Source organism: Haliotis rubra, unplaced genomic scaffold (genome assembly GCF_003918875.1).
Source record: "Haliotis rubra isolate DU_JTF1 unplaced genomic scaffold, ASM391887v1 Scf547, whole genome shotgun sequence".
Classification (NCBI taxonomy): Eukaryota; Metazoa; Mollusca; class Gastropoda; order Lepetellida; family Haliotidae; genus Haliotis; species Haliotis rubra.
In genome coordinates this window covers 707,747-720,120 of record NW_025767243.1, presented here as the reverse complement: position 1 = coordinate 720,120, position 12,374 = coordinate 707,747, and the positions used below count along the sequence as shown (strand labels likewise).

Here is a 12,374-nt window from a genome sequence, read left to right as displayed (position 1 = left end):
TGATGTTAGCCGAATGAAGCAACTGGAAACAAAGAAACAGGGTGCTACGGAGTAATTTACTGTAGGAGGCTGTACGAGGCGATGACAACTGACATGCATCGTGACGTCGGTTACCAAGGCAGTGACGTCATTACACTGTGACGTCATGCAAATATTGTACTACAGTACAAAACTCTTCCCGCAACCGCTTTATGAAACCGGTTTCGGTTTATACCAAAAATAACAAAAATACGCTATTTTGTCAACTTAATGCATGTAAGACGTGGGTAATAAATAAAATACCACATTCGGTCTCATTACATACGGATTATACGAAACTCGTGACCTTCCTATGTTATCTGACCTCGCTTTCGCTCGGTCAGATACCAAAGGAAGGACACTCGTTTCGTATAATTCGTATGTAATGACACCTCGTGTAGTATTCTCTATTTAATACGCAGCGAATTTCCGAATCGAATACCATTTGATCATGTTTATCAACCAATCAGATTAAAGAACACAGTGACTTTGGTTTACAATTGTCCTTTTATGTCAATTTGTTACTTTGATTTTGAATGAGTGTGACAGGCCTCAGACATTTACCATTTTTGTGAAACCCACGAGCGTTGGTATTGTGCTGAAAAAGCTAGTAGTGGTGAGTGAAACATATGTTATATTTAGGATTACACTTTCTTAGTAAAGTACAGATTATAGTACTTTTGTAAAAAAGATGTACTAGAATCTGTACTTTACTAAGAAAGTGTAATCCCAAATCTAACATATTACATTTGACCACTCTCTAAATGACATTGTGTGAATGAGTGAGTTTAGTTTTATGCCGCACTCAGCAACATTCCAGCTATATGGCGGCGGTCTGTAAATAATCGAGCCTGGACCAGACAATCCAGTGACCAACAGCATGAGCATCGATCTACGCAATTGGGATACAATGAATGTGTCAACCAAGTCAGCGAGCCTGACCACCCGATCCCGTTAGTCGCCTCTTACGACAAGTAGGGGCAAAGCTTAGACATACAACCGGGGGTAAAGAGATTCGAACCAACAACCAAAGCTTTTAGGCGTGTCCAAGGGACGCAACTGCACACCTACCCATACACCTTCTGCGAGATGTAAATGACAATTCTAAACATAAACCAAGTAACTGACAGATAACTCTCTGTTTGAATGGAATATATAAAACCCGTGACAATGGCCATATTTTATAATACATGTTTATTTCAACAATAGATTCACAAATTCAAATCCTACCTGAGCTGAAACTGATCTGATTTCGAGAGTCGTCACAGTAAACGGTAAACGTACAAAGCATAGTCATTTACTTCACCATATACTGACACTGTCTCATCAGAAAGGGCCCTGTTTAACATCACTGTATTGCAACATGTATATTGTAGTGGATTAAAGCTGTATTTTGATTAATAAAATGTCACATGTACAGTGTCTTGTCTGACTTGTGAAGGAATGTATTGATGAGAGATAAGATGTATTACTCACTGGGATATATGTGGATGTATTGGAATGAAATCTGACTACGACGACGAAATTAAATGTTTAACGTCGGCTTCTGGCGTAATGGCCAATTTCGCCGACGGGGTAGGTGGGAGCTAATGTAATAAGTAATAAATGTTAATAAGGGATAAACCACTTTACCCAAAAAATATAAATGCTGGGGCGTTAAACCTAAGTTGAATTTGGAATAAAAACGTTTATAAACATATAGAGATAAAAATAATAAAAAGCCAAGTTAAAATAAGGAGAAAGGAGGGATAAATAGGAACAGTGATTGTTAATAAGTAAGAGATAGAGTTGAAATAAACGATAGGTGACATAAAGGGGGCCTAGGGAATGGGGGCTGTAGCTTGGGGGGTGGTGTGAATACTGAACATGTATAGCATAGGGGGCAGATATATAAATGCAGTTAAGCTGCATAAGTTATATAAGGGGCTATATAAAGAATGAAAAAAAGGTGTTAAGTTGGACGGGGAGAGGGGGGGCTGAGGGGAGCAAGGGAGGCGCAATGAGGCATAGGCCGGGTTGAGAGACAAGCGGTGGTAGTGAGCTGGCTGGCGAGTGACCTTGACCTTGGCAGTATGGGCTTGTGACGGGTTGTTTACATTAGCGAGAGGGGAGAGCGAGCGTGGCGTGTGCAGAGTATGGATAAATGAAATTGAGAGCCGTGTCTAAAGTTGTAGGGGGGCAGAATGGATAACTGAGGTTTGAACGGCTGGCCTGAATGTTGCAGTGAGTGGGAGGTGAGAGAGGTGGCTGTAGCTTATTTAATGAGTTCTAGATTCTTTTTAGAAGGTTTGAGTTTTGTAGAAATAATGTTAGGGCGTTGAAGATACTTGTTGGGTTGTGTGGGTTGAGGAGTAGTGGGATGTTATTGTGATATTTAGAGGGAATGCTGTTTTGTAGTTGCTTAATGTTTGTCTTTTGTAGCTGGCAGTGTATGAGTATGTGATTTATGTCTTCTTGGGTATTACAGTGTGCATAGTCCATCTGCATGTCTATTTTGTTTGTAAAGTGTGTAGTTGAGGTTTGTGATGCCTGTGATGAGTCTGTTTATGGCCGTGTCAATATTTTTAATGTTTGAGAATGTAGGGATTTTCCTTAAGGGTGATTTTATAATGGAGGTGACCCATGTTGATTTGTTGTTGTTTATGTGTGTGTTGAAAGTCAGTATGAAGAATATTTGATTTAATGAGTTGTTTAGTTTCTGTTTTGGATGTATGAAAGTTTATATTTGGTGATTTGTGTGTTGTTGATAATATGGCTGCTGTATCTGCTGTGTCGTTTCCTAATATGTTTGAATGGCCTGGTATCCAGGTGAAAGTTATGTTTTTATTAGCTCGTTTAAGTGAGTCGGTTTGGATTGTGATATTATGAATGAGATCAGGGCGAGATTTGGAGTACTTGTTATGTATTTGCCTAATGGAGTTTAGTGAGTCGTAGAAATTAGGAAGTTAGTTTGTGGGAGGGTAGGTATTAGGTTGAGTGCAGTGAGGATGGCTGTTAGTTCTGCTGTATGTATTGAGGTGTGGTTTGTATAGTGCAAGTTGGTTGTAATGGGGGTGGGTGTTGTTGGACATGTATGCCTATACCAGTTGTTTTGTTTGGGTTGATTGAGGCATCTGTATATATATGGGTGTGTGTTGGGTAGTTATTGTTGATATAGTTGTTTGTGATGTTTGTTATGGTGGGTTTGTTGGTGTTTTGGGTAACTGCTGGAGAATGTTGTCTAGGGTGGTGTCTGTGGTGGGTGGGGGTATGGCGTGAATGTAGCTTGTAATGGGAGGTGTATGTTGTATGTCGTTTAGCTGTTGTGCCTGTAGTAGTTTATTGAGGTTGGTGAGGCATTGAGCTTTAGGGGATTTAATTTGAATGTCTGACTACAATATAAGGATACTTATGTATATACAGTGGAAACCGCCTAAGTAAAGACCGCTTAACTAAACAGACCTGATAAGTAAACACTTTTCTTTGGTCCCGGCAAATTTCTTCATTAATTATCACTATTAGAGTCTGGTTAACTAAACTCGGATAAGTAAACAATACCGCTTAACTAAACGTCTCTCACGGTCCCTGGAAGTAAATTACTTAACAAAAGATACTGGATAACTAAATTAGCGATCACCACATAATCCGACATGAGGGGCAGTCGTGTCAGTCTCCAGTCAAACAAACATCCTACTTACAGCTCGCTGGCGTCAAGCAGTTGACAATACACTGACAACTGGAGGCCAGCCCTGATAAGTGGTCCATTGTTACATATGCATACATATACATGCATATGGTTGTAATTTGCAGGTTTTTATCAGTTTGGATAAGTAAAATACCGGATAAGTAAAATACCTGATAAGTAAACAATTTTGTCGAGTCCCTTTTACTTATCAGGTTTCCACTGTATGTATACTCATGTAATTAAAGTCAGTATGCATCAGACAGATACCTGCGGGCTAGAGCAACAACCAACCCTATATCAAAGTCTAATTTCCACCCTTGTAATTTCAAGCCTGTGCTAAAATAGGACACATGAATGCCAGTTGAATGAAAAACGTTCTGAAAAATCAACATCTGCGTTGATGACGAAGTGGTTGCTACGGCCACTGCCAACGTCTGTCATTCCTGAATGCCCACATGAGCGTTTCATGTCGCGTCGATTAGCAGTGTTACATGATACAGTGTAGTGTTACTTGTCTGTATGACCCTGTTGTCATCTTATCAATCAGGTCGTTTTCAATGGTAATCATCTTTGTGAGGCCATTACAATACGAACGGAGATCTGACTGGATATCAAGGTCTGAATTAAAACAAAAGCCAGATGGTCAAGTTCAACACCAAGCAACACACGAGGCGATCTAAATCGCATTTGATGTTCACCCCAACAAGGGTCACCTTCCGTTTCTTGATCTTTCTGGTTACACCATACACAGGCGTCTTGCACAAACGACATTGCTGCAAATTCTTCTTCAATCTTTGTCTTGTGAAATGTGATCAGTTGGTGGCTGCGTCTAGTATGACTATTATGAAGCCTGCTGGCGTCTTTCAACGCCGATATAAAGATTGTTCTCTGGTCTAACGAAACCTCCCTTTTCCAGTTTGACAGACGCCTGAAACCAGAAATACCTTTCAGAAAAAGTTACCAACAACACTCACCACAGAATATACGTCACTGTTTGTCAAACCCATACCGTGGTTAAGGTGAAGCGATTCCACGACCATAACTGAGCGAATGAATGTTTGAATTGGACGCTGGAGGATGTCATCTACAAGAGCCTGGGGGCGGTGGGGTAGCCTGGTGGTTAAAGTGTTCGCTTGTCACGCCGAAGACCCGGGTTCGATTCCCCAGATGGGTACAATGTGTGAAGCCCATTTCTGGTGACCCCCCGCCGTCATTTTGCTTTAATATCATTAAAATCGGTGTAAAACTCAAACCCACTCACAAAAGCGTGTATATACCTGTATATAAAAAGTCTGGGACAGACAGGACAGCGCTGTATTTCATAAGAAGGGCACTATAAACTTGATTTGGAACCAACTGAATTGTAAAACAAAGATTTACTGTCGTCAGAGGGAAAATGTTTACAGGTTACCATAACGGATGACTGGTAAGACAGATGACAGGTGTTCTAGTCAGGTGAGCTAAAGAAAGAACTGACTACAGAGGTAAAGCAACTGACCTCTGTCTCCGGGCTCACAACAAACCGGAAGTTCTGCACTAACGCTACTATCGCCATCTTGGCTTCCAGCAAGGCGAGCCTCATCCCCAGACAGTTCCGCGGCCCGACGCCAAACGGCATCCACATGTAGTTGTGTAGCTCATGCTTATTCTCAGGAAGAAACCTTGATGTTGAAAAATATAATTTTGGAACAAAAATGTAAGTTATATGACTGTCTGTCATCTTGAATTGGCAGAAAGCTGGAACTAAAACCCACGCGCACAGGCATGGTGCTGACAAAACTAGACAATAATCGGGGAAAACTGGGATTCGAACCCACGATCTTGGTTTCTTGAATGCCTACTGACGTTACTCAGCATAGTGAATTCCCGCATGTCCCCGGGGGCGGTGGGGTAGTCTAGTTGTTAAAGCGTTCGCTCGTCACGCCGAAGACCCGGGTTCGATTCCGAACATTGGTACAATGTGAAACTTGGTTCTTCTTTAGACCTAATATTACAACAACAAATAACAACCCAACACAGCCGACAATGAAATAACTAACAAGAGTGAGTGGTAGAAATTCGACACGTGTGCAGGAATATTCGTGTAAAAGACCATGTAGCTGGAAGAGACTCCTATATATGAATTATGAATGTCATATTACCTGTCAGGGTCGAATTTTTCCGGGTCGGACCAGAATTCTGGATCATGCTGTATGGCGTACACGGGTATGATGATGGGCAGGCCGGCGGGGATGTGGTAGCCGTTGATGTTGGTGCTCTTGGCGGGAACTCGTGTGATCCTGGAAGAGACAGGGTTTGTAAACGGGCTGACATATATGAATGCTATCCTTCCCACTTCATCCATAGGGGCGGTTGGGTAGAAAAGTTGTTAAAGCGTTCGCCCGTTACACTGAAGACCCGGGTTCGATTCCCCACATTGGTAAAATATGTGAAGCAAATTTCTGGTTCCCCCGCCATAATATCATTCATTCACTCACCCAAAGCTTCAAGAGATACGGACCGCCTCCGTGGTGTAGTGGTTAGAGCGTCCGCCCAGAGAGCGGAAGGTCGCGGGTTCGATCCCTGACCGCGTCATACCAAAAGACGTTAAAATGTGGTACTTGTTGGTCCCTGCCTGGCGCTCGGCATTAATGGGTACAACAAGGACTGGTCGGCGCGGAGTCAGTATAATGTGTCTGAGTGGGGTATTCATGCTTCACTGCGGCATGGTATCTCAGTGGGCTAGCACTATAAAACCAGCTTAAGTCTGGGCTAGTACAAGCAGCCGCACATACACATACACACGCATGCACGTCGTCATATAAGCGAAATATTCTCAAGCACGACGTTAAACCCAATTTCACCTCACCTCACCTCAAGAGATACGCCATAATGATCAAGAAGGTTCTTTATCAAAAAGGCGTTTTTGTATTTCTATCGAGTTCTAGTTACTAGAGGTACTACCATTGCGTGTACATGAACTATGTATACGTAGGTTTAGTGAGGGTCTGGCTGGAGCTCCACCGACCTGGTTGCCGGGGGATAGAGTCTCAGAGTTTCCAGGAACACGTTCTCCAAGTACTGAAGCTTCGTCACGTCGGCGTACGTGGGCTTCTTCTACACAAACACAACACACACGATGATGAAAAAACATTACTTGATGTAAATACAGATCTTTGTTTTTTCTCATATAGATCTGGTCTACGAGGGTGTGGACATCGTTGTTGAAATGTATGTGGATATTTCCATGCCCATATTATCCTCGGAAATACTCGGAAGCAATTCTACAAGCTCTTCAACGTATCTTCAGCTGATATCAGTCAGTCGTATCCACTCGTCCTTTACCGTTGCTTACATAATACCTCGGGTAGCAATGGTGTAGTGATACTGCATGAAGTATCTCTAAACCGTGTAACGCCAAATCCGTTTACTCTTTTAACAGGGAGGACCTTTTTGAATAAATTTTGATAGGAAGACAAAACGGAAAGCAAGTGTATGTAATGCGACCGACAGGTGCCCCCCGGTTGTGTCTTGGCATGGTGCAGGATTTCGGACAAAATCCTCAGCGTGTGCAAAATACGCCTCATGTCGGAGAGCGTACGTTAAATCTCCAAATCATCATCATCATCAATTTCTGACAGTCCTATTTGACGAGCCGACTGGGACACTTCCATATTATTTGTGATTAGCTACGGGTCAGCCTGAATACACACTGAAGTGTGTTTATTTACATCACTAAAGTGTGTCCTTATCGACTGGTATACCCTCTTCCCAGTCTCATTCTGGGTACTTACATCGCCAATGTGTGTCCTTATCGACTGGTACAACTTCTCCTGGATCTCTGGGTGTTTTGCTAAGAGATAGGCGGTGAAGGTCAAGGCGTTGGAGGTGGTGTCGTAGCCGGCAAGGAGGAAGATGTGGGAGTTGCAGAAGATCTCATAGTTTGTCAGACCTGAAATATATAGACGATACACCTGCACGTCCGGCTAAATCCACTCACTAACACGGCTTGTCCTAGTACTGGCACTTGAAGGTGGTGGCTTTGTGTGCTCCGTGGACACTTTCCCACAGGGGTCTACACATGTATCTCTGATATCTGGCCTTTGTATTCAAACAGTACGCTATGATGCCAATGACAACCATTGCCGGAAAAGGTCCCTGATGCTGGATATTTCGATACGTTTTTACCGTGTTTTCTGCACGTTTAAAGAATATGGCTTATAGTGTGTACGTTCTGTACCTCGCTTCTTGAAGTACTTGAAGTCAAGCTTGGTCTCCGTGTCGTCATCAGAATCATCATCCGGGTCTTGTGAAGACTCCTCCTTGTGGGTGTCCAACATCGCCTGCAGGATGTCACTGTGATCCTGTGCGGAAGTGTAAATGAGTGAGTGCGTGAGTCATTCAGTAAGGTTTTACGCCACTTTTTAACAATATTCCAGCAATATCACGGCTGGGCACATCAGACATGGCCTTAACACATTGTGAACATGTGGGGAATCGAACCAGGGTCATCAGCATGGTGAGCGGACGGTTTACCACTAGGCCACTCCACCCCTCCCATGAGGTATATGAGCCAGGGTGTAAGATTCATGACTACTGCTGAACCATTCTGTGATATATACGTGATATATAGTTCTTCTGTTTGTAATCAGCCGTGTTTAATATTATAAAGTGTCATATAAGCATCTCAGTGACTTAAACATTGAGACCCGTGAAGATCCGAGTTAGAAAGAATATTGATCTTCAGTAACCCAAACTTGTCGTAAGAGGCGACTAACAGGATCGGGTGGTCAAGCTCCCTGACTTGGTTGACACATGTCATAGGTTCCCAATTGCGTGGATCGATGCTCATGCTGTTGATCACTGGATTGTCTGGTCCAGACTCGATTATTTACAGACCGACGCCATATAGCTGGAATATTGCTGAGTGCAGCGTAAAACTGAACTCACTCACTCACTTAAACATTGATGTTTCGTCGGCATTATTTCCGCAATATTGTGTCCAGAAAAAGTGCTGCTTTCATATCTTATAAAGCCAATGACCATATGGCATCATACCACAGGTGTCACATAAAGATATTTTGTTGGTCCTTAAGTATCCCCTCTCGAAAAATAATTTTGTTCACATTTCAACCAGTGTAGAAATGCTGATTACTACCACTCAGGGATTGGACAATGAAGAAGACTTACTCAAACGAGTGAGAGATTTCAATTTTATGCTGCTTTCAGCAATATTCCAGCAATATCACTGGGGGGGGGGGGGCACAATATGCCAAAGAATAAGTGAAGCTTCATATGTTAAAATTCTCTCATATTTGGAGTTTGTGACTTATTAAGCCGCAAACATTCGACGTTGTAGTAAGTGTGAACTGGTCAGGCATGCGGTTGAACAACGATGACGGATCACTTGAGTTATGAAGGTGTGTTTTTGTTTTGAACTCGCATCTTGCTTAGGCCAGAGACCATCTATTATATGATCTCTGCTTAGGCTATGTAATTCAGCCTGTTGAGAGTGGGCTGAGGAGCTGCGCTCGGGAGTTACCTCCTCTTTGTTATACTCCCGGTTTGCTGCTTACTATGGCATTCATTCGAGTGAGTTCTACATGATGGTAGTGTGATCAAAATGGCCGTAGTGAGGCGTAGCTACTGCTAGAATTCCGGAGAACTGTGTGATAGGTATATAAGGATTGGTTGCTGACATGTTCGACACGACTTTGAGGACTTCTTTGGATTTACGCTCATCTGTCTGCTAACATAATCCGCTCTCCTCGTCTCGAATGCCGTCTACAACCTTCATCAGTGCATCCACAAGAATCAAGACTGTAGTAACTACAGACTTTTGGTTGATATGTTAGATTTGTGAACCAATATTTAAGAGTTGAGACTCAATAGTATTGTATTAGAAATCAGTATCGTCGTTCTTTGTAACCTTGTTTCATTTTTATTCAATATATTATTGAATAGCATAGATTTCGTCGCACTGTTCAGATCGCTTTCTACAAGTGTCGTTCCGACCCTGATCCCGTAATGGGAATTCTTCACGGTCCCTATCAATAAAGCATAACCCTATAGTTTACCTTAGGCTTACGAATGTCGTAGAGCTATGAACGCTTTTTGGATCAGGGACGTGGTCTTTGTTTAGCGGTAGCGAGAACTTAAATATGATTATAAAGACTACCTCGACCCAATGACGACTTACCTACCGAGTCGGGATTATTCTTCCTGTCCTCGATCACCTGTTTGATCATAGAACGGAACTTCGCCTTGTCTTTGTCGGTGTCCAGAATCTGGAAGTCCACCTTCTCAAACACGGACTTGGTGAATGGAAACAGCACTGAAGGTTACAACGACAACCATTAGTGTAAAACGTCAGTGCAAAAGTAGAAATCTTGACAATCCACATAACAGATTCCGATTTGTGTTAAGGACAAAAAGCTGGGAACATTATATTAATGGACCGCTGACACTGGGTGTTCGCGAAAAGGGTAGGCATGTATACACTAAATTATTGGTGGTTATTTTTAGATTAAATATTCGATACGGTATACCCCTTTTTATTAGGAAATACGGTTTCTTATACGGAGCGTCCTCTACAAAGATCGTGTCAACAGTAAGAATTTGGGAACAGAGCCGTTTAATGATGGTTGAGAAGCTGCAGCTAATGAATCTATTACCATAATATTTAACTGCATAACTTTGTCGAAACAAAACCCCGCTTTCCTCCGATGAAATGGGTTCTTCTTTGAACAACGGTCCCAGTCCCTAACTTGTTGAAATACGGCCGCATATGACGAAGCTGATGGCACAACTATGTCCGTTTATGATGAAGAACGGCCAAATATTGCATCTCGGTTAAAAATACGTGTAGTCCAGAAAAGGCGGAAATTATCCCTATCCTATGACACCTGATGGCAACACACTATGTCCGTTTATGATGAAGAACGGCCAAATATTGCATCTCGGTTAAAAATACGTGTAGTCTGGAAATAGGCATTCTCTCCCCACAGAGGTTACTTGTCATATCTTCCTACGAACTCTCTGTGCTAATACGGCCCTTTCATGGTGCGAGTGTTCAGGATTCGTGATTGGTTGCAATCAGATTTTAGTTGTGCAATCAGCGACGTTGTTTCAAAAGTGATCATTCGCAAGGCCTCGGTTATTTCCGTATGCTTCTGGGAAAACTAGAACCTCTTTCTTATTCTGACCAACTCGTGTTATTCCGGGACAAGCCGAATAGCGGGGTTACGGAAAGGGCGAGTGGTGACGAATGCCTTCTTTCCTGCGCGATGCGCAAACGTTTCTTATAGACAAAACTCAGTCATGTAAAATGGCGGATCAATGGCGCTTTTCCATCGCCCTCGTTGAAAACGGACAAGCTTAGCCATTAAATGTCTTGTGTGTCACATCAACACACGTTCCTGGCAGAGGGATATTTGTGACCCAACATTTGCTTGTATTAGTCAAGTTGATGTAACACGTGTTCTCGTGCCGCTAGCTAGGGATTTTACGAGAACCGGGAAATATGGCCGTATTAGAACTGAGATTCGTAGGAAGAAATGACAAGTAACCTCTGTGGGAAGAGAATGCCAGTCGGGCAGAACATGCGCTTACCCCTTTCGCGAACACCTGGTGTTATAACCAATTTTAGTGATCCTTTCAAATATCTTTCTACAGCCAATTTTCACTTAACACCAAGAGGAATTTATTTCTGAGGATAGTCAAGAGTGGGTATTCTTTGCACAGACGTTCTTATATTGAAAGAGCAGGGGTAGCCTAGTGGTTAAAGTGTTCGCTCGTCACGCCGAACTCGGAGTTCGATTCCCACATGGGCACAATGTGTGAAGCCCATTTCTGGTGTCCCCCGCCGTGATAATGCTGGAATATTGCAAACAGTGGCGTAAAACCCAACTCACTCACTTCTAGATTGTAAGTATGAATATTTGATCTCTGGGGTGTTGCTTGTCCCTGTTTCCTTTTTAACCGCCATATAGCTGGAATATTGCTGAGTGCGGCTTTAAACAGCAACCAACAAAGCCTTTTTTCAAAGATAAACAACTGAAGGATACTGTCGGTCCTTCGGTTCCCTAACAGTATTTTCAGTTATGTAAAAGAAAAAAAACAATTTAAGATATGATCTACAGAATGACCCTACCATTACATCGGGGAAAGTCCTAGAGGTTTTATCAGACAGCCTTGGAGTTAAATAATGCAACATGGTTAGTCTTAGATTTAGTTTCTATGGTAAAATCTCAATAGTTTAAATGACAATTTCCAAAAAATAATAACAACAGACTATCCTATCTCGACTTGCCTCTTCGAGGAATATAATTACTGTACATCCATGGGCTCACCATTCAATTACAGCCTTGGAGCATGGCTAGGTTAGTCAATAAAACCTGTCTTTTCTCAGTTTGGTATGGTCGATGGAGTAGAAATGAATGAAGCAAACGAAAATAAGGATAATAATAATCATAATGATAAATATATAAATTTATTGACAGCAATGTGATTGGCAAGATCCAGGAAAAGCATGATAAACATGCGGACATGCCTTTGAAATGTCTCTCTTGCATCCCGAGTACACACTATCGTCAGGCTCCCCATTGTTCTCGGTGCCCTAGGTTTGATACCTCCTGATCTCTTGGCGCAGATCAGGAGAGTGCCCGGGGTTCTCCACCGGGAGCACAGCCCTTCTGACATCTGGGTAATGCAG

At 42.5% G+C, this 12,374-nt stretch overlaps 1 protein-coding gene across 1 annotated transcript in view; it reads right to left on the bottom strand.

Moving 5' to 3' along the window:
- Positions 1-4,374: 4,374 nt before the first annotated feature.
- Positions 4,375-12,374, bottom strand: part of LOC124253624 (cytochrome P450 3A41-like) — a 19,306-nt gene continuing 11,306 nt past the window's right edge. Inside the window, exons 2-8 of the mRNA XM_046687429.1 lie at positions 9,865-9,995; positions 7,902-8,025; positions 7,456-7,613; positions 6,690-6,778; positions 5,824-5,961; positions 5,181-5,343; positions 4,375-4,610 (exon numbers count right to left, since the gene is read on the bottom strand). Of these exons, the coding sequence (XP_046543385.1) occupies positions 4,524-4,610; positions 5,181-5,343; positions 5,824-5,961; positions 6,690-6,778; positions 7,456-7,613; positions 7,902-8,025; positions 9,865-9,995 (890 nt within the window). The 3' untranslated portion in view covers positions 4,375-4,523. The remainder of the gene's footprint in view (positions 4,611-5,180; positions 5,344-5,823; positions 5,962-6,689; positions 6,779-7,455; positions 7,614-7,901; positions 8,026-9,864; positions 9,996-12,374) is intronic.